Raw genomic sequence first — 16885 nt, 5'->3', positions numbered from 1 at the left:
GCGGTGGTGGGAGGAAACCAGCAAACGCTGGGGGTCTGGTCCAGGGCGATGGGCCGTGCGGGCAGATAATTCCTGCCACGTCTGGCAGGGACAAAGAGGAAGCGTGTGGCCGGGTGGGGACCTGAGGGGGCTGGCTTGAAGGGAGGCGTTGTCAGCATAAGTGGGGGTGGGTGACAACTCAAGGGCATGGCCCTTCATCCTGAACAATGGGAGGAGTGGAGATGTAGATAGGGGGCCATGAGGGGGTGATCTGGAACTGGACAGCAGGTCTTCTCAGTCCAGTCTGGGATGTGGCAGAGATGTGTGTGTGTGTGTGTGTGTGTGTGTGTGTGTGTGTGTCTGGGGCGGGTGCGCTGGACGCCCTGGCCTTGTGCTTAGGGGCGTAAACCTGGGGTGAGGTTGGGTCCCTGAGAGCCAAGGCTGGGCACCAGGGACCCAGGCCTAAGAGGACGCCACATGTCTGGAGTAGAGGCTCTGAACCCACGATCTGATCTGATCTGGGAGAGCCAGGAGGGGCCTTCCTGGGTGGGGCCGGGCGGACGGGGCAGTCAAACCAGCCAGACAGAAAAGAACGGCCAGGACGTGGAGATGCCCTTGTTGGTGAGTGGCCAGCAGAGGGCAGGTGGGCAGCGAGCGATCAGTCTGTTCTCTTAGGGCCCTTGGGACTGTCCTGGCGAGTGCAGGGTTCCCCAGGACAAGTGTACCGCCTCTGTGCTCTGCTGGGGAACGTCCCAGGTCCCGCTCCGAGGCCCCTGGGATTCCTGAAGGGCTAGGGCAGGCCCCAAGGCCTCCCTGACTCTCCGCAGTCCGGGGCTGGCCTGGGTCCCAGCACAGGCTTCCTTGGGGCCAGGCTCAAGTCGCCCTCCTTCCTTCCCAGGGGTTTTTTTCTCTGCAGCCTCCCTTACTCCCCCCATATACAGAGGACACTGGACACGAGGCTACCCCTGGATTATTTATTCACATGGCCTGGCAAGACACAGGCACTCTCGCCGAGCCGCCTCGAGGCCTCCCGGCCCTCCCCCAACAGTCACCTCCTCCCCGGCCCTCTGAGGGTTAGTGCTGGTTACTTCACACACAAAACAAGGGGTGGGGATGGGAAGACAGGAGCGGAGTCCCCCTCTGCCCAGGAGCTTCAGATGGCCGCAGTCTGAACCCCTTCCATCCTGGCCGGGCCTGGAGCCCCCGCCTCCGTGAACCCCACGCTGGGCAGTCGGACCCGGAATCCGCCCTCTTCCCGGTCCCTGCTCCCACTCCGAGCCTTGGGGCTCAGGGACACCCTGGGGAAACGGAACTTGGGGGACTTGGAGGCTGCCTCACCCTCCTGCCCCCGAGAGGCCTTGGAGGAAGTGGAGAGGCCCACACGGGGCAAGCGAACTCGGAGGCGGCCTCGGCGACCAGAGGCCCCTTCTCCACCCCCCTCCTCTTCCTCCTCCTCCTCGGGGCTCGGGGAGCCCTCACCAGTGACAGCCTCGCTCTGGCTGAAGCCCACACGGGGCAGTCTGAGTTTCGGGCTCTTGGCCTTGTCGCCCTCCTCAGCCCCCTCCCTGGCCCGCACCAGGCCGAGCCGGGGCAGCCGCACCTTGAGCTTGGGTCCCGCCTCCCCCTCGCCCTCCACCACCTGGTACTCGGCGTGGCTGCCCACGGCGGGCGGCGCGATCTCCACGTCGGGCAGTGAGAGGTGGAAGGTGCGTTGGACCCCTGCAGGCTGGTCCCCAGGTCCCTCAATGCCAGCGCCAGCTCTGGCCCCCAGTGAGGGCATCTTCAGCTTTAGCCCACCTTCGCCCGTGACTGCCTCGCCCACCTGTGCCTCCCGGTGCAGCCCCACGTCCAGCTCAAGCTGGGGCACGGACACGGCAGGCATCTTGAAGACACCCTCTCCCACCAACAGCTCACCACCTGCCACCTGGGCTCCGGGCAGAGACAAGGTCACCTGAGGCACCTGGACCCTGTAGCCTGCCGTGTCTTCTGCCGAAAGGACCGCGCTCTTGACCTCCTGCCCTGAGGTGGCGCCCAGGCCCATCTCACTGAAGTTGGTCAGCTCCACCTGGGGCAGGGAGATGCCCAGGGGCATCCTCAGGGCCCCCTCCCGGCCCTCAGGGCCTGTCTGCCTGGTCGCGGACACTTGCAGGCTTGGCAACCGTGCCCCACTGACGGCCGCCCCGCCTTCCGCCCCCACTTCCCCCTGGGCCCCCAGCGTGACCAGCTCCACCTCGGGGATCTTAAGCTGACCAGCCACAAACTCTGCCTTTTCCCCGGGGCTGACACGCTCACCCTGGATTTCTACCTCCTTCCCTCGAGCCAGCCCAAAGGAGGGCATCTTCAGTTTGGGCATCTTCACCCTCCCGTCCCAACCCCAGCCCTTGCCGTCCAGCTCAGCCGCCCCGGGCACCAGTTCTCCCGCCTCCGTGTCCCGGACCCTGACCCCAAACTTGGGCAGGGTGAGCCTGGGCCCCTTGAGCTTTAAATCAGCCCCTGCCACCTCCGCCTTGCCTGTGGGCAGATGGGCATCCAGGCTGAGCTGCGGGATGGACAGATCGAGGGCCGGCAGCAGGCCTGCCTCCCCCGCCGCCCCTTTAGCTTCAGCCTCAGTTCCCACCCGAGCCTTGGGGAGTGAGATGGCGAACTTCGACACCTTCAGCTTGGGGGCTCGCCCGGCCCCCTCGGCCTCTGCCTTGGCCACCTTTGGCCCCGAGAGTCCAAACTTGGGCAGGGAGAACTTGGAGGTAGGTCTGACCTTCATCTCCATCACCTCTGCCCGCCCTTCCTCGCCTTCCACCGTGGGCAGCTGTGGAGTGACGAGCTCAACAGAGGGCACCCGGAAGGCCCCTTCCCCGGCCCCTGCTGCCACCTTGCCTTCTGCCCAGTCCACCTTGCCCGCTTTGGCCTCTGGGACCTGCCCCTCCAGGCTGAGTCCCCTTGGCAGGTCCAGCTCCACCGAGGGCAGCGTGAGCGAGGGGACACCCACCTGTGCCTCGCGGTCCACCTCTGGCTGCAGACAGGGAAGTGTCACCAGCTTCCCTGAAACTTCAGCCCTTTCCTCGCCTGGCTTGCCTCTTGACGGGGACACTGCCCTCCCCAGCTTGGGCAGGGTCATCTTGGGCATCTTGAAGCCAAATTCCATCCCCTCTGCCTTCTCTGCTCTGCCAGCTTTGGGCTGCACCTCTGGGGCCTTGGGCAGCTTCACTTCGGGTGCTTTCAGAAGCTGCACCTCTGGGACCTTCGGCACCTGCATTTCCGGCAGTCGCATCTCTGACACTTTGGGCAGCTGCACCTCCGGGAGGGGCACATCGGGCACGACCAACTCAGGCACCTTGGGGAGCTTCATCTCTGACACTTTGGGCAGCTGTACCTCCGGGAGGGGCACATCGGGCACAGCCATCTCAGGCACTTTGGGAAGCTTCATGTCTGACACTTTCGGCAGCTGTACCTCCAGGAGGGGCACATCGGGCACGACCAACTCAGGCACCTTGGGGAGCTTCATCTCTGACACTTTGGGCAGCTGCACCTCTGGGAGTCGCACATCAGGCACAGCCATCTCAGGCACCTTGGGGAGCTTCATGTCCGACACTTTGGGCAGCTGCACCTCTGGGAGCGGAACATCGGGCACAGCCATCCCTGGCACCTTGGGGAGCTTCATGTCCGACACTTTGGGCAGCTGCACCTCTGGGAGGGGCACTTCGGGCACGGCCATCCCGGGCACCTTGGGGAGCTTCATGTCCGACACTTTCGGCAGCTGCACCTCTGGGAGCCTCACCTCGGGCACGGCCATCTCAGGCACCTTCGGGAGCTTCATGTCCGGGAGCTTCATCTCTGGCACCTTCGGGGCTTTCGCCTCAGGGACTTTCATCGTGGGGACTTTCATCTCGGGGAGCTTCATCTCAGAGACCTTCGGCAGCTGGACCTCCGGAAGCCGCACCTCGGGCACGACCATCTCCGGCACCTTTGGGAGTTTCATCTCTGGCACTTTTGGAAACGCCATCTCTCGGAGTTGCATTTCTGGAAGGGCTGCCTCGGGCACTTTCGGGAGCTTGACTTCAGGGACCTTGGGCACCTTGACCTCAGGTGCTGAGACCCCGATGCCAAAGGAGGGCATCTTGATGGTGGGCAGCTTCAGCTTGCTCTCCACGGCGGCTTCAGGGGCAGCGGGCCGGGGTTCCAGGAGAGAAAGCCCGAAGGTGGGCATTCGGAGTCTAGGGCCCTTCACCCTGGCCTCAGGGCTGCCCTTGGCCACCTTGACCTCAGCTACTTCCTTTGCTCGAGCCCCGAAGCGGGGGAAACTGAGGCGGGGCATCTTCAGGGCCACCTCAGGCACCTCTTCTCGGGCCTCCACTTCTGTGCCTGGTAAGGCCAGGTCCACCCCCACGGCAGGCGCTGCCACATCCAGCGTGGGAACCGTCAGTGCCGCTGCAGCCCCTTCTCGGGTCTCCAGACAAGGTAGTGTGGGCAGAGTGGGCAGTGAGGGCAAGGCGGGCAGCTCCACTTGGGGAACCTGAATCCCTACGGCCGCAGGCTCCACAGCAGGTGCAGCAGGGGCTCCCAGCCCAAAGGTTGGCAGGTGCAGGGCAAAGCCAGCGGCTGCTTCTGCTGCTGGGGCCCCCTCTCCCCGTCCCTTGGGGGCTGGGACCTGGGGGACACCCACCTCTGTGCTTGGCAGCCTTGGCCCAACCAGCTCCACCTGGGGTGCTGTGAAACGAGCCCCTGCCGCCACCTCAGCTTCTGCTTTGGCCTTCCGGGGGGGAGGAGCGGTGGCTGCCAGCAGGGCTGCCTGGGCCCCTTCGGCCACTTCTCGGACTCGCAACCGAGGTAGCTGGAGGCGCCGGCGGGTGGGAGCGGCTGGGACAGGACCCTTGGCAGCCTCGGTTTTGGGGCCCCGACGCAGACGGGAGAACTTGGGGAAGGAGAATTCGACGTCAACAGGGGCCAAGTCTGCAGGGGCCCCCAGGGCCCCAGGCACCACCATCTTCTTCTTCTTCACGGGGGACAGACTCTGGATGTTCTGGGGAGAGAGGAGAGAGGCAGCAGGCGGTGGGACAGTGGGAGGCCTGGGGTGGACAGGGGGGCCCCGCTGGCACTGGACCGGGTTGGGGTGTGATGGGTTGAACATCTGGCCCCCAAAACAGCCAGGCCCACTCCTGCCCGTCAGGTCATTACACTGCCCCTGAAGGCAGGGACATCTGTTTGGGATCTTACAGTGAAAAAGGAATCTGGAGACTCAGGATTTTCCTAAATACCCTCATTCTAGAGATGAGGACATTGAAGCCTAAGGAAGGAGAGGAGCTTGACCAGGGTCACTCAGCATAAGTGGGAAGCAATCAGGCTGAACCTGGCACCCTGATGGGGAGCCCCCTGGTTCAGGACCCCTAGTGAGCCTGGAGCTGAAGGTGACGATGCCTCTCCAAAGCGGGTGAGGTCCCCAGCCTGAGTGGGTCTCCCTCCCCAGGGAGGAGTTTAGGGGCACAGAACAGGAGGTAAAGGCTGGGATTAGGGTTGAGTTAGTGACAAGACAGAGAGCAGGGCTGGCCGGAAGCTAAGGGAGCAGGGTTCATGGCCCGGTGACAGGCTCACTGGGGCAGTCTGGCGCCAGGGCCGGGCTAAGCACGCGTACCAGCTTGGCCACCTTGGCCCGTGGGCCCTTGATCTCGTAGCCAGACACGGTCCCAGGCCTCAGGGCCAGATCCCCGGTGGGCACAGTGCGCTTCAGACAGAAGGAGACCTTGTAAGGCTCGGCGCATTGCAGCAGACGTAATGCGTCCTCGTACTTGAAGTTCTCAAAGAACACGCGGGCGCTGAGCAGCTGGTCCCCTGCAGGCGAGGTGGAGGTGAGGGGGCAGGGCAAGGGCGCCTCCGGCTCCACCCAGGCCTGGCCCCTCCCACTTCAAGGAGCTGGCACGGCGAGACCACACCCCAAATTTTATCCGCCCCCCCTTGTCCTCAGGCGCAGGATTAAAACAGAGTTCCTCCCAGTTTGAAGCTGAAACATGGAAGGAAGCCCCGCTCTATGGCCTTAGCTCTGCCTTCCCCACTGAACAAATCCAAACCCACTCAGGCCACGCCTGTGTTCTTTCCACTCCCCTCCCCCATCCTCACATTTCACACCCTAACCAAAAAGAAAATACAGTTACACTTTGTATTAACAACAGTCTCTTCATCTTTTGCCAAGTTTAAAAATGTATACAGAGCTGTGAAGGGTGGGGACATGGGACTGTCAGGAAACTGTTCTGGGGAAGAGGGCTGGGCATCGGAATCCGTGGCTGAATCCTGGGGTCCCCCAGCCCCTCTCCCACACCCCCGTTTGTGGGACATCTGTCTACAGGGTTCAGGGTCCAGGTCCCTAGCATTTAGAAGGCATGGCTGTTTGGAGAAGAGCTAGACTAGGCGGGAGAAGGGTTGGTCAAGAGGCGGAGTGCTGGGGAGCCGAGACCAGGGACCTGGGCTGGGTGTCAGGGGGAGACAGCACCCACCCCTCACTCAAGTTTGGCACCAGCAACCCACAAAATGCTGGCAGAGAAGGATTCTCTCCTCCACCGGGGTCCCTTAAAACCCTTCCTGACATGGTCCTTTTCCCTGCAGGCTCAGGTCCCCTCTAGGCAGTCACCTGACACATGTCCCCAAACTCTTCCTGCCGGTTTCTACCCAGCTCTTGTCCCAGCTTTTGTCCCTCCATCTGCGCCTCAGCACAGCTGACACCATTCTGCCCCCAACCTGTCCCACGAAGCTTTTCTCCCCTGTTCTCCCTTCACTCCTCTACCACTCCTGTCGCTCAGTCCTGGCAACTTAGGGAAGGGGGCACAGGTCAAAAAAGGAAATGGGCACCTGAGGGGAGAAGCTGCTCAGGTTTTGCTTGCTCTACCGAGAAAACAGAACCAGAAGAGAACTTCCAGAAGCTCTCACCCCGGCACTCTCCACCTGTTCATAGAGATGAACTGTCCCAGTGCTGGCTCGGGCCAATTCCCCCCAGCAATTCTCCCCTTCCCCCACACCACTGATGTGTCCCTCTAACACACTGTTCCCATCAGCATACAACGTATCCTTGTGTCGTACATACAAAAGGTTGCCTTGGTATCACTCCACCTGGAGATCCCACCCCATGTATCTCTTTGCCTTAATGGCGAAACGCATGGAGTTGTCCAGCTGCATTGTTTCTGCTTCTTCCGTCACACTTCTGACACCCCAGCCCGGAACCCTGAACTGCTCCTCTCACGTCTCACACAGTGACACCCGTACAGCTCAGCCCAATGGTCAAGTCCCACACTGGGTCTCCTCAGCCTGTGGCCAAATTTCACTCTCTCCTTCATCTACTTGGTTGGCTGGCCTTCCGGGGTGCCACGTGCTCTGGAACCTGTTGCCACGGCTCCTCCCTACCCTCCTGACCTCCTAAACACACACTGACCCAGAGCTCAGGCTTCAGACCCCTTGTCTTCTCCACCCATGTGCTTGACTCACCCTTTTGAGAAGCTCATCCAGATGTAAAAGTTTATTTCACATACCCCCAACTGGGGACCTGGCCTGAAACCTAAGCATGTTCCCTGACCAGGAGTCGAACCAGCAACCCTTTGATTCACAAGCCAGCATTCAATCCACTGAGCCACACCAGCCAGGGCCAGACTTAGGAGTTTAAAGTTCATAAATATGCTGACAGCTCCCAAGTGTATCATCTCTCTAGCCCAGCACTCTCTCCTCCATCCTGGTCTTATATATCCAACTGCCCGGGCACATCTGCATCTCGATGGCCAACAGACACTCCTCATTTAACAAATCCAAACTGTTCTCCTGGTCTTCCTCCAGACAAGCTGCAGGCCCGGTATTCTCCATTTGCCAGACCACCATCCTCCTTGACTCCTCTCTTTCCATCACACCCTATATCCACCCAGTCCTGAAGGCTCCTCCTTCAGAATAAATCCAGAATCCAAACTCTTCTCTTCACCTCCAGTGACATCGCTCTGGCCCAAGCATTACCATCTCTTACCTGGGCAACCACAGCAGACTCTTTGTTGGCCTCCTTACTCCTCACCCCCCCCCCCAGTCTGCTGCTAATACAGTAGTTCAACATGGTTAATATTCCTCCACTCACAACTGTCCCAGATTAAAAGCCAAAGTCCTCACCATGGCCTACAAAGTCCTCCAAAAACATCCCTCTTGCCTCACTGGCCTCATCTCTTACTCTCCTTGTCCCTGACTCTTCCATCCACACTGGCTTCCTTGCTGTCCTTCTAACAAGCCAGGTACACTCCCACCTCGGGGTGCTTGCACTGGATCCTCTTCCAGATGACCACATGGCTCCTCCTCTTACATCCTTCAGGCCTCTCCTCCCTTCTTGGCTCACCCTATTTAAAAATTCAGCTCCCCGGTCCTGGTCGGGTAGGTCAGATAGTTAGAGTGTTGACCAGGTATGTCAAGGTTGCAGGTTCAATCTCCACTCAGGGAACATGCAAGAGTCAACCACTGCATGCATAAATAAGTGGAACAACAAATTGACGTTTCTCTCTCTCTCTCTTCCCTCTTCTCTCTAAGAAAATCAGTAAAAAAAACCCACCACCAACAAAACAGCTTCCCTAGCATCTGTAGTACATATTATTGCCTTCTACCTTATTATATGTTTTACATATTTTTGCCCCACTGCTGTAAGTTTTATAAGTGCAGAGTGTTATCTGTTCTGTTCATTGCAGTAGCTCAAGAACCTACAATAAGTAGAAGGCCCTTAGTAATAGCTGTTGCATGACTCAATCACATCGGTTTTATCCACGTTACCTAAGACATCCCTTACTAAGCTCCTTTTCCCACTAGCTCCAGGTTTTTTAACCCCACCTCTTTTCTCCAGCCCAAACAACAAAAACAGTAACTAGCACTTACATAGCGCTTACTATGTGCCACTTAGCTGCGCTAAGTGTTTTCAAATGCTGACTCATTTAATCCACATAATAACCCCATGAGGTAAGTACCAGAATCCATTTTAGAGATGAGGAGACAGAGGCACAAAAAGAGCACAAACTAGTAAACTGCAGCTATGAGATGATGAAGCTCCGCAGGCCACTCTGAGCAACTACCAGTCCAACATACGAAGCCCCTACCCAAGCCCTTCGCCTCCCTCTAGGTCGCGGGCCACGCAAGGGAACCCGGGCAGTTTCCTAACCCCGCCCCCGCGTGAGGTCCCGCCCCGCCTCGCCTCCCGGCCCCGCCCACCTTCCTGCAGGCTGAGGCTCCTAGCAGCTGGCGAGTCCTCCCGCAGTTCACGAATGTAGATTCCTTCCTTTCCGCCACCAGCTACGTTGATACCACTGACCCCAGTCTGCGCCTCCGTCTCCACGATGATCTCCACCAACTCCGCCCTCCTCAGCTCCTGTGGAGGGTGGTGAGAAGTCGCCACGGACGCTAGGACCAGACCTCACCCAGAGCCCGCCATCGCGCTTAAAAGCGTCTCTTAAACCGGTCCTTAGAGCACATGCCCTTCTGCGAGGCTCAGGCAGGTCCTGCGGGCCCACCCACTCCGACATATCCCCTTTAAGGAAGCGCTAGGGCAGCTTGCTCAGGGGGGTCCGCAGAAGGGTTCAACGGCTGTTCAGGATCGAAGTTCTTCTGAAGTCCCGGGGGGCGAGGCAGGACAAGGATAGCTAGCTACAGGGACCCTGAGTTGTGGCTGAGAGGAGGGGCAGATAGAGAGGGCGGAGCTGTGTTTTCCATAGGGCGTGGCCAGTTCTGGGGCTAGGGGTGTGGAGCTCAGTTTGAGAGCACGAGTGGGCAGAGCTCACAGGCCACAGCAAAGGGACCAAAGAAATGAGAGGGGTATGGTTAGATTGTGACTCTGTGTGGACCCAGAGTCTCAGGAGCAATGGGGAGGGGCTTTAATAACAGCAGAACAGGAGTAGGGGTGAGGACGCGGGATTCTGAATGAGAGGCCAGATCCTTAAGTGGTGCGGAATAGAGGTGCGGAATGGAGGCGCGGGGGTGGGACCGGCCTCCTGGAAAGCTTGAATGTGTGTGAGACTGTGCCCTATTGTGGGTTCTTATGACCCCAAGACCTGCAGAATGCCCATGGGAGAGGGAGTCCGGGGAAAGGGGGGTGCATGGGTAATGAATAGTGGACCAGCAGACTTGGTACTGCTGGTGTTTACTGTCAAAGGTGCTGACCTGCTTCTGGGCTCCCTGCGCTCTGGGATTCACATCTGGGCTTCCCAGAAGAGGCAGTGAGAGACGTCAGTTCCACTACTGTCTAGGAACCCCGTCTGCTGTGTGTCTCAGGGGGAGAACTTTGCCCTCTCTGGTCTGTTTCCCTACCATAGAGTTGGGTAACGCGGTTGTACCGGAAGGAGTCTCTGACTGTGAGCTGAGACCTGAGGCAACAGGCACCCAAGAGGATGCTGTATTGGGCAAGGCATCTAGGCTGCTGGCAGAAACTGGAGCTGAGCCCAGAGCTGGGGGAGGGACAAGCAGGTCTGGGCAGATGCCACCCAGCAGTGGTCCTGGGACTAGAGGGCTGGGCAGAGAAGGGGTAAGAAGAGTTGTGATAGCGACAGCAGGGCACCCCGGGCTCCCCATTTTTTGTGCAGCACCGCATTTCATCCTCCCCACATCTTGCACTGTCACAGATGGGAATACGAAGGTCCAGAGAGGTGAAGGGACTTGCCTCATGTCACACAGCAAGTTAAGCCACTGGGCCTTAGCCTCAGGTCTGTGACCTCAGCGCCCATAGACTGTTCTGCAGGCAGTGACCTGCGTTCACTTTACACCCCCTACCTGCCGCCGCCTCGCACCCAGCTTGGCTACTGTAAAAGTAGATCCCCTGTGTACCTGGCGTCCCGCAGAATGCAGTCAATGCCAGGGCTCTATCTCCCTAACAGTGACAGCAGCCCACAGTCACTTCCTAGGCACCAGGTCCTGTGCAAATATCTCATGCGAGTCCTCCACACCCCTCAGAAGTGGGGGTCGTGCCCCATTTTACCGATGGAGAAGCAGGTTAGAGAGATCAGGTCGCCTGTTCAGGGCTGCACATCTGAAGTGGTAGGGTTGGAATTGAAGCCCAAAGGTCCAAAGCCCATGTCCTCAACCCTTGCACCACCTTGCTGCTCCCAATAATGGGCTTCTGCTCAATTTTCTTCAGCTCGTTAGTAATATAACTCCATTCTGCTCCAATGAATTAGCTGCTTTGAATCTTAGTCTGTGCCAGGCACTGTGCTAAGCACTTTACATATGTCCACTTTTCCCCTCACCCCGACCCATAAAATAAGCCCTGTTGCTATTTCCATTTCTCACATGGGGAGACTGAGGCACAGAGAAGCCAGGAACAGTCTCCTCGCTGCCCTAGTCTGTACCTCCCACCCAGGCCTCACAAGTGTCCCTTGGAGGACATGTGTGTACTCACCTCGGCGCTCCGGCTCCTGACCTCCATGGTGCTGCTGGGAGTCCCCTGGGCACCAGGCTCCTGCTTTCTCTCTCCCTTCTGCTGCAGGACCAACTTCAATTCTGCATGGAGCAGCTGCCTCTGAGCCTGCAGGGGACAGGATGGAGGCTTGAGGCCAGGAGACGATGAGGTGAGGAGGCTGGGCTTAGAGGGAGAGGAAAAGGTGGTATCAGATTCGGAGAAGGGCCGCCCCCAGCTGTGCTCTCACCGCTGCCTGGGCGCAGGCACCACCTCCTAACAGGAGCCCAGCCTGGGGTGCTGAATAGTTGTCTGCGGGACTTGAACCCTTCCTCTGGGGTCTTGCTGCCTGCAGAGGAGACAAAAGGACATGAGGCTCCAGGCAAGCCAAGGAGGGGCAGGGAGGGGCAGGGAGGGGCAGGGAGGGGCAGGGAGGGGCTTGTGGCACCAGCCCCTGCTCACCTCAGAGTCACCTCCAGCTCCTTGGGCCTCCTGGGTCTGGGCCTCTGAGAAGAATAACGTGAGCATTATCATCAGCTAGCACCACTGATGGCTTCCTGAGTGCCTGATCCTTACTGCACTCTGTCAGCCTCTATCCCCACAGTGCAGGTGGGGAAACTGAGACTCAGAAGACCTTTACCCAAGGTGACACAGTCAGCCAACCAACAGCAAAGCCAGAACTGACTGCTAGGCCTGCCCAACAGCAGAGTCCCAAACACCTCGGTGGACTAAGTTGAGCCGGATTCACTATGAAATAATTATAACTATCCCATGTACTTCCTGTGGGCAAATCACCTCACTTCTCTATGCCTCAGTTTCCTCATCTATAAATAATGGAGAGAATGAGAGTACCTCCCTCACAGGGTTGTTGCAAAGGTCAAATGCGGTACTAAATATAAAGTACCCAGCAACCCTGGCTGGTGTGGCCCAGTGGATTCAATGCCAGCCTGTGAACTGAAAGGTCACTGGTTCAATTCCCAGTCCAGGCACATGCCTGGGTTGTGGGCCAGGTCCATGGTTGGAGGTGTGCAAGAGGAAACTGATCAATGTTTCTCTCCCCCCTTCCCCTCTCTAAAAATAAAGTTTTTTTTAATGCAGTTCTTTGTCCCCCTAAAGATTTTATTTATTTATTTATTTTTAGACAGAGGGGAAGGGAGGGAGGAAAAGAGGGAGAGAAACATCAATGTGTGGTTGCCTCTTGAGCACCCCCTACTGGGGACCTGGCCTGCCACCCAGGTCTGTGTCCTGACTGGGAATTGAACCGGTGACTGTTCAGTTCACAGGCTGGCACTCACTCCACTGAGGCATACCAGCCCAGGCATAAAGTTTTTTGTTTTGTTTTTTTAAAATAAAGTGTCGGGCACATGGAAGTCACTTCATAAGCGTTTGCTGTTATTATTAAGAAATTCTGTGGTCTTGTGAAATGCCCCACAGGGGTTATATAGCACACGGACCTCAGAACATCCTTATGAGGTCAATACAATTATTGAGCCCATGACAAAGAAGAAATCTGAGGCCGAGTCACACACTTGAACTCGTCTGAAAGCTCCAGGCTCTTATACGGATAATAACTAATGAGTATGGAGTGGTCACTCTTTGCTACTCGTAGGCTAGGACCTCTCCTTCCTGCCTCACTGCAGAAAACCCTGGCCCCTCAGAGGCCAAGAGCCTTGCTTCAGGTCGCATAACACAGCAAGGAGGAGACCGAGCCGGACTGGCATGTGGCCCCCCATAGGCTCCCCTGGGGCAAAGGTGGCGGACCTTGTGCCCCCACCCCCAGCCTCCCCTTGCCTTCCCAGCCCCCACCTGGCATGCCAACATGCCAACCCCACTCCCGAGGGAAAGGTCAGGCCTCACGCGGCACATTCCCTCAGACAATGGCCCGTCTGCTGTGCCCAGTCACATTCCGCCCCTGCCCACCCACCCCCAGCTGCACAATGGTCCTTCATAGCCCACCACTGGCCAGGGGAGAGGACACGGGGACCCCCTCAATGTTGCAGTTGTACCCACTCCACTGGCTGGCCCCCCACCATGTCAGAGGGCTTCTCTCTGGCTCTCCTAGGAGTTCTGGTCTCTGTGTCCTCCCCCAGCCTCCCCTCTGAGCCCCTCGCCCGCAGTAGGTTGGCTTCCACATCTGGGCATCTGCTCTGAACTGGGCTCTGTACTGGCACCCACAGACCTCGTCATCACCCTGGGTGGGGCGGCTATTTTAGGGTTGCAAACTGAGGCTCAGAGAGGGGAAGTGACCTGTCTGGGGTCACACAGCTAGGATATGTACCCTTGACCCCAACTCTGTACCTTAACTTGTATTGGTGGCTCTGAGCACTGGAGGAGGCCCAAGGAGCAAAGCAGCTGGGGCGGGAGTGGGCCTGGGCAGGGGCAGAAAAGGAGGATTGTGAAGGTGCCGGGAATGGGCACTTTTAGAGGGACCTCTGTGCTGCCAACCCTGGGCCGGGCAGGCTCATTATAGACATGGCCTCGGGGACAGCCACGGCCTCATGGCCTCCCATTGTACTGGTGAGCAAATGAGGGTTGAGAAGATATTACAGTGACAAAGTCGGGACTTGAACTTGAAGCTAACTCTGGGTTCCTGGTGCAACATGACATCCTGAGTCGGGGATGGGAGAAGCTTGGTCCATGTAGGAGGCAATGCAGGTGGAGGAAAGGCTCACCGGCTCACAAGCTCCCTTCTCCAGTCCGGGCATGAAGGTCACACCCAGAGGCTGGCACAGGAAGCTCAGCAGGGGTGGGGGCAAGAGACTGCCCTCCTCCTTCATCCCTGCCCGGGACAGCTGCCCGTCCAGGTTATATTTAGCCCAGCTGTGCCCTTCCTGAGCCACGTTCCCACCCCCTGGGGTGGGGTGGGGTGGGGGCAGCTTCGGAAGGAAGCCCACCCCACCCCGGGAGCTCTCTGTTCCCAGCTCTGCCCATCCTACTAAACAGGGGAAGACAGGGTAGGGAGTTTCCTGGGGGGATCCCTGACTTGTGTTAGAGGAAGATCTAACGGGGCTCCCGCAGTGAGTCAAGGCAGGGCCGGACCCTCCACGTGCCAACAGCCATTTTTCGAGCAGGTCCTCCAGTGCCGCCTGGTACATTCCTGAGCTTCCTGAGTCCCCATTTCTGGAGCACTTAACTATGTGCAGAGATCCTTCTCTGCCCTGGCTCCTTAAGTCCTCACAACACCTGCGCGGGGAAGGCACAACCTGAATGGCCATTTAAGATGCCACTCATGCTTTCAGAGCAGCTGGGGGGAGGGGCGGTGAGGCCGGTTTGCTGGGAGTCCCCCAGCTCTGCCCTGCAGGCCCTGTTACCCCTGTGGCTGGCGCCAACCTTATTTAGGAATTCTCCCCACTCGGAGCCTCTGCTTCCCTAGCTCCCAGAGACCGGGTGCCCTCAGCAACGGGAGTGGGGGTGTTGACCTGACCCCTCCAGGCCCCCGGACTTGACTGGAGGCCGTCTAGGGAGGCGTGCTGGCGGCGGCCTCAGTCAACCCCGCTCCAGCACTGCTCAGCTGGGAACTGGGCACGGCACTGCGTCTCTCAGGGCCTCAGTTTCCTCCTCTGTCAAATGCAGCCAATAATAGTGGTTTTTAAGGATTTGTGAGATAACTGCAGGTGCTTAGAATATTCCCTGCACATAGTAAATGCTCAACTAATGCAAACGAGTCTCTGACAGAACGTGGGGGCTGCGCATCTCAAAGTAGCTCATATCCCACCTTTGCTCACCAGTAGCTCGATGCTCTTCCCTGTGGAAGGGGGACTTTGGGTGAGGAGCAAAATCCAGTTTAGACACGACCTCACACCAGCAGGATCAGCGCTGCCTCCCCAGCACACTATTCCAGGACCAAAACACCTGCTCCCCTCTGACCACCACCCCCCCATCCCGGCACCATGTCCCAGCTCTTTACAGGCAGCATCTCATCTGCTTTCCCATCAGCCCTGTGAGGTGGCCTCCGGCAGCCCATTTTAGAGATGGCAGGGCAGAGGCACAAAGGATGAAGTGTCTTGCCGGAGGCTGCACAGCCAGAGAGATGTTGGGATCGGAAGCCAGGGTCTGGCCCCAAAGTCTGTGCCTTCAACTCCTACCACATGCTGCCTCTTGAGCCCCAAGCAGCCTCCCAAAACCTCCCAGGACCCTGGGTCTCATTCACAGCCTGGCCAGGGAGGGAACTGGCTGGCTGCTCTCTTACCACTGTGGGCCTCCAGACACCTCGAGAGCTCCTGGTCTGTCTGCTCAGCCCCAGCCCCAGGCTGGGGGGGAAAAGGGATGGGGAGGGCGGGGAGGGGGAGACCCCAGTCATTGGCTGCCCAGGCGTGACATCACCAGGGGGTGGGTGGTGGGGAAACAAACATCCCCTCTCCCAGCTACAGTCACTCACAAGCCAGTGGGTGGGGAGCTAAGACACAGCCACTCGCCTGGGGTGACGCTGCCACCGGGAGCCCTGCTCTTGGGATTTGCATGCTGCTCCAGCCCCTTACAAACTGAGCGTCCCACCAGCACCAGTTCCTGGCTTCCAGAAACAAGCACGGCTCTGCTGGTTGTTTCCACGCTCTCTCCCACTTAGTTGGGGTTCAGATCCCAGCTCAGCCACTTCCCTGCTAGGGGATCTTTGGGAAGTCGCCGCGTCTCCTTGGGCCTCAGTTTCTTCATTTCTAAAACAAATAGTCAAAGTGCTCACCTCATGAGGTTGTTGCGAAGGTTAAATGAGTTAAAAGAGGCTAAAAACTTTTAAAAGTGCCTGGCACAGAGTCAGTGCTGCTTAGAACTATTTTTGCCTGATTATCCACACAGATCAGGTGGCCGGCTATCCTGGTCAGGGGTTTTTTGGCCTGAGCGGGCACAGGCGAGTCCCAGTTCTCCGCTTATTGGAGTTGCCATGTGGGAGCCACCTGTCCTGGGCTAAATACTGAGCTGGGCACCGGCAGCTCTGTCCTGGACTCGAGGATGCCAGGTGGGAAAGTTATATCCAGTTTTTAGCTAGGCAGCCAGGAGGTGGTGGAGCTGGGGTTCAACGCCTGTTCCGCTGGACCCCAAAGGTGTGGCAACACTCCATCCCCTTCATGCCACAGACAAGTGGGCCCTGGGTGACACCCACCGGCGCCCACGATCACCGGCAGCAGGTAGCTGGTAGCACTGAAATTTAACCCCGGACCTGCCCACTCCCAACCCAAGGCCATCAGGCCCCACCCTGATGTCCCGGGCCCCGGCCCCCAGCCTTCCCAGACTCACCAGGCCCCGGAGGGCGACACAGGAAGCACAAGTACCCCCACATGCCCCTTGCACCTGCCCGGCTGCTGCCTCAGATGTTCCCAGCTCTCTGAGCCCAGGCCTGGGGCTGGGGCTGCTATGAGGCCAGGGATTACCCCCAAAATGCGTGTCAGCAGCTTCTGCCCCATTGTCCAGCCAGGCGAGGCCACCAGGCCCTCTCCTCAGTCGGTGCCCTCGACCCTCACACCAGCTCAGTGGTCCCTTTGAGGAACCGTCCCCTGACTTCACTGTTTGTTCGGGTCCTACTCCTGAGGGCATAGGGAC

The 16885-nt window shown here is 58.6% G+C and overlaps 1 protein-coding gene across 2 annotated transcripts; it reads right to left on the bottom strand.

Moving 5' to 3' along the window:
* Nucleotides 1-972: 972 nt before the first annotated feature.
* On the bottom strand, nucleotides 973-16639 carry PRX (periaxin). 2 transcript variants are annotated; one of them, XM_037133579.2, is made up of 7 exons: nucleotides 16583-16639; nucleotides 11816-11859; nucleotides 11604-11702; nucleotides 11357-11482; nucleotides 9181-9337; nucleotides 5606-5802; nucleotides 973-4996 (listed from the first exon to the last, which is right to left on the bottom strand). In XM_037133579.2, exons 1-7 carry the CDS (start codon nucleotides 16623-16625, stop codon nucleotides 1133-1135), a joined length of 4530 nt encoding a protein of 1509 aa, XP_036989474.2. In that variant the 5' UTR covers nucleotides 16626-16639; the 3' UTR covers nucleotides 973-1132. The 2 variants fall into 2 exon arrangements, with proteins under 2 accessions (XP_036989474.2, XP_036989479.2); XM_037133584.2 differs by lacking the exon at nucleotides 16583-16639 and adding an exon at nucleotides 15543-15567.
* Nucleotides 16640-16885: the final 246 nt, after the last annotated feature.

This window comes from Artibeus jamaicensis, unplaced genomic scaffold (genome assembly GCF_021234435.1).
Source record: "Artibeus jamaicensis isolate MK-2021 breed Jamaican fruit bat unplaced genomic scaffold, CSHL_Jam_final contig_47, whole genome shotgun sequence".
Taxonomy (NCBI): Eukaryota; Metazoa; Chordata; class Mammalia; order Chiroptera; family Phyllostomidae; genus Artibeus; species Artibeus jamaicensis.
The sequence above is the reverse complement of the archived record's forward strand: the minus strand, read 5'-3'. Positions and strand labels throughout refer to the sequence as shown.

Coding starts and splice junctions, on each gene's coding strand:
- PRX (XM_037133579.2), bottom strand. CDS start 16,625: ATGTGGGGGTACTTGTGCTTCCTGTGTCGCCCTCCGGGGCCTG. Junction 11,860..16,582: donor GTGTCGCCCTCCGGGGCCTG/GTGAGTCTGGGA, acceptor TATTCTTCTCAG/AGGCCCAGACCCAGGAGGCC. Junction 11,703..11,815: donor GAGCTGGAGGTGACTCTGAG/GTGAGCAGGGGC, acceptor TCTCCTCTGCAG/GCAGCAAGACCCCAGAGGAA.